The sequence below is a fragment of the Sinocyclocheilus rhinocerous genome, unplaced genomic scaffold (assembly GCF_001515625.1).
Source record: "Sinocyclocheilus rhinocerous isolate Xijiao unplaced genomic scaffold, SAMN03320098_v1.1 scaffold436, whole genome shotgun sequence".
In the NCBI taxonomy this organism is placed as follows: domain Eukaryota; kingdom Metazoa; phylum Chordata; class Actinopteri; order Cypriniformes; family Cyprinidae; genus Sinocyclocheilus; species Sinocyclocheilus rhinocerous.
Window position 1 is genome coordinate 210,153 of NW_015631718.1, and position 4,678 is coordinate 214,830.

The window sequence follows — 4,678 nt, forward strand, 5'->3', positions numbered from 1 at the left end:
ACAGGCTACTATACGGATCCATTCAGAATCTAAAAAACACCTTCAGGCTTCAGCAATGTCCATTATAAAACACTCGTGCTTTTAAGCCAAATACACGCTGAAAAGAATAATTCTAGACCTGACTCTAAGCAATCTCTGATGAAACCGGTCGGGTTTTCTCTGTAGCTGTTTTGAACTTAGGTTACTGTTCGAAGGCATTCGTTTACTGGATCCTTGGACTGAAAAGTTTATAGGAGTTTACCGGTTTAAAAAATCTGATCGCAAAAACATGCTTCTTTTCCTTTTTAAGGTATTGTTTTCATTATAATGTACTGATTCAAATTAGTAGTCAATAATTAAATATTATTTTATCACTCTGCGCGCCTCCCTGACATGCGCTCAAGCCCCAGACCGACTCCGCTTGCATTCACGTGATTTGTCGAGATGCAATTATCAATATAGAGATAATTTGAGTAAATTTATTGGCTCAAAGCAGTGGTGTAGTGGAGGGTATACGCAGGTCTCTATATTGATAGTATTATAGCCTAAACACAGTTTAATATTGTACCCTAACATCTGATTTGATTCTGTCAGTCACAATGCTTCATGGTGCACATCCTGTACTTTCCCTCAGATGAGCGATTATATTGTTTATTTTTATTTTTATTATTTATTTATTTTATTTTTATTATTTATTTATTTATTTTTTACCTTCAAACATTAATTTGCTTAAAATCAAAGTTTGTCATTCTGTGATTCCTCTTGGAGCTTGATGGTTTGGTGATCCTTTTTAAGGTATTGTTTTCATTATAATGTACTGATTCAAATTAGTAGTCAATAATTAAATATTATTTTATCACTCTTCGCGCCTCCCCTGACATGCACTCACGCCCCAGACCGGAGTCGCTTGCATTCACGTGATTTGTCGAGATGAGAGGCGGGCGCAATTATGAATTAAATTTAAAGGGAAGTCGGCGCATCCTGACTTTACTGGTCTTTACTGGGTATGTTTAGGGAATATTGGCATTTATTTACATGTGATTTGATTAGCTAGTCATGGTGGACTGTGCAGCCTGACATGGCTAATGCAGGACACTAATGAATAATGCACATCAGAGGGGATTTAGAAGTGGGTATACGCAAAGCCGACTGATAAAGAAGTGGGTATACGCCGTATACCTGCGTATACCCTCCACTACACCACTATATATATATATATATATATATATATATATATGATTAACATTAATGAGACAAACAGGTATTTAATTAGGTTGCTGTCCATTTAAGACCGAATGAATGTAATATACTGACACATATATCCGGATTTCACCCACCTGTTTACGTTCATTTAAGCCATAACTGACTGTATTATGTGAGATACTCCACATGATGGAGATTTTGACAGCTGTGTGTGTATTTAACAATTAAGGCGCAGGCAGAACTGGGATCACGCGGGCGCGCAGCCGAGATAGCGAGTGATTCCACCTATTTATCCTGCCTTCACTAACTGCAAGTTAATCGATAACGAATTGTGATTGGATGGTAATTTTGTCCTACGACAAGCTTAGTTACCTTTGATTAGGCTGTTCTCATGACAGAACACTTCTACTACTTGCTCTGATCACCCAGTCGTAAAGAAATTTGGAAATACGGGACAAAACATGATTTTTTAAAAACAAGTAAAATAAAAACAAACTAAAAAAACAACAACTAAAAATAGAGCTGAAATACGGGACTGTCCTGGGAAAAATGGGACGTCTGGTCACCCTACGTTTTACAGAAAACTTCATTTAAATTGCAGTAATATTTCAAAATATTAGTGTTTTTTTTTAGCAGTTTTGACCAAATAAATGATAAATGCAGCCTTGGTGAGACCAAAAAAAAAATTTGTTAATTTAGGCCGCGTTTAGGTGAGTTATTTAATCAATTCACCTAAATGAACTCCCAGTAATTTTGTTGATGAGTTTAACACTGTTTAAACATTTATTTTTTGCTATATCAGTGGTTGATGCTAGCATTCATAAAATTATATTTCAGACTGGCTAATGTGTTCAAACAAGAATTTAATTTAATCATTTGATGTATTTTGGATTATTTTCAGAGTGTAAAACTATATATATATATATATATATATATATATAGGTGTACCGCGGAGGGTGACGTAGGAGCTGACTCCGGCTGTCTCTGCAGATAAGACACAATGTATGAAGCATAACGATATCCCTGGCACATTTGCAACAACACATACATTCATCCGTAAAAACATACAATATATAAAGGATTTTGCATAGTACAAACCTCAGGAATGGCAAATATACTCATCATTGCCTTAAAGGTCAGAAACACCCTCTCTGCATTATGAATGAGCGCTGAGAGATTAGTCTTCATGGCTCCATATGTACAGTATTCATCAAGTCCTATGTCATTTACAAACCTTCATGTATGAAATAAGAGTTTGTCTAATGCAGTGTACTCAAAGAATGCAGCTCAGACACCCGGAGCACGTTTTATCTATTCAGTTGTGATTGCGATAAAACTATGTTGAACTAACGAGGAATCAGTTGCTAATTCAAAGAAGGTGCTGAGGTTGAATGGAGTTTGAGTGGGATTTAGATGAGGGTAATGGCCAATTAAATGTTGCTGTACATGTTTGCCTGTCACCCCACACAGGATTGATCCGTCTCCGCTCCAGCCCATATCCTAGACTTCAGGGACTAAAGTACATCCTGAACGTAATGGCAACAGATGATAACGCCTCCGGTGGGCCGCAGTCACTCTCCGCCATTGCCCAGGTCATTGTAGGAGTAGACGATGTGAACAACAACAAACCTGTGTTTGAAAAGGTACTGTGTATATTAAAAATCAGTCTGTTATCTATCTACAGTATATACTATCTCTATGAATATCTGTTTATTTACAGTGTAATTATCTATTATCTTTAACTCTCACATTAGCTCTGTTTCAAAACATCCACTACTTTTATAATATATATACTGTATATATATATATATATATATAAGTAGTAGATGTTTTGGAACAGAGCTAATGTGAGAGTTAAAGAAAATAGATAATTACACTGTAAATAAACAGACATCGTATATAATGCTTCACTTAGTAATTAAACTTTTAAAATCTTTTTTTTATTTAAACATTTAAAGTCTTTATTTGTACGTTTTCTGAGAGGTCTACCATCTTTGTTTTAGAAAGTTGCGTTTGTCCATCGGAAGCAAAGCACTTGCGTCTGACGTTTTGGTTTCGATTTTGAAAGTAGCATGCAGGAATGAGAATATAAAGTGCGGGAGTTGATTGATGTTAAAAGAGTTATTAAGAGCGATAAGCCACGAAAAGAATCTTACTCACGCTGACTGACAAAGATGCCTCTCAAACAGTGTGTGGTCCCAACACACAGAATTACAGTATTTCAAAATATCTGTCTTGGTGAGTCTTTACGCAAACAATCTGTTATGTTTTAACTGAACGTTTGGTTAAATGTTGAGGAAAAACATCTGATGTGTAACATTATATTAGATTTGTGCATTACGTAGGTCTTAATATATCCTATAGACGATCTGTCTCATTAATGTTAATCAAACAATAAAATAAAAGAAGGAATCACTCCGTACTCTTGATTTAACTACTTTATTTGTAATGAATACAATAAAGACTATGTAGTAATTTTTAAATTTGATTATTTGTTTTTCTTACTTGAACGATTCTGTTTATTTGTATCTTTGGTTCTTGTTTTTAATAGCAAAGATAAAATAACAAAAATAACTATCATGATAAATACAGTAATTATTATTAATAAAAGAATTGCAGGAAAAGATGCATCGTGATGCATCGAGAATAGTTTAATAATCGGATGGTTACCGCCTGAATCATAATCGAATCGAATTGTGAGCCAAGTGAAGATACACACCTCTAGTCATAATATCTTCTGTGATGGGACAAAACATCCTGTATGGGCATTAAGTATCATGGAAAAAATTAAGTTAAACATACATTGTTCCTATAGATATGGGTTTTGACTTGGTGTGTCAAATTTGGTGGTACAGTATTACCAGATATTTTAAGGTATGGTTGTTAGGTGATTTTGTTTTGGAACCTGCAGAAAACTTTAACTAGATTTTTCTCAAAATTGACTTTGCTGACTCTATTGACTTCAAACACTGGCCAGTTGCATAAACTACTTAGACTAGTCTTAAAAGTTAGTCATACCATTTTTTTTTTCTTCAAGACAAGTCATAACTTTTTAATTTCAGTTACATAAAATGGTATATTGGTCTAATTTGAATCTGAAAAGTGAGACTGATTACCACTTGGTTAAGTGCTAGTCAGTCAAACTAGTTCTTAAGACACAGTCTTAATATTGTAAGTTTATGCAACTGTCCCTTGGTGTAGCTCAGTGTTTTTTTTTTTGTCAGATTCCAAAAAATCAGGTATCATTTGAAGGTTTTTTTTAATAGAGAGTATGAAAATAACAATAACTCATTTTTGAAAATTTGCTCATTGTGGCTCATTTTGCCAGCATGGGTCACAAATGTACAGTGGAGATAAAAATTAGAGAACAGCCTACAATTTCCTACATTTCAAGGTCACTGCTTAGTCCTATTTGAACTTATCCTAACATGAGTAGAAGGACAGTTTTTTAAGCATATTTCATAAATTAATTGTATTCTGAAGCACAGTATATATA

General features: G+C 34.4%; 1 protein-coding gene across 1 annotated transcript in view; it reads left to right on the plus strand.

Annotated features, from left to right (window-relative positions):
* The window catches only part of LOC107741884 (neural-cadherin), a 307,523-nt gene that overhangs the window by 185,877 nt on the left and 116,968 nt on the right, over positions 1 to 4,678 (plus strand). Inside the window, exon 8 of the mRNA XM_016554680.1 lies at positions 2,653 to 2,825. Within this exon, the coding sequence (XP_016410166.1) occupies positions 2,653 to 2,825 (173 nt within the window). The remainder of the gene's footprint in view (positions 1 to 2,652; positions 2,826 to 4,678) is intronic.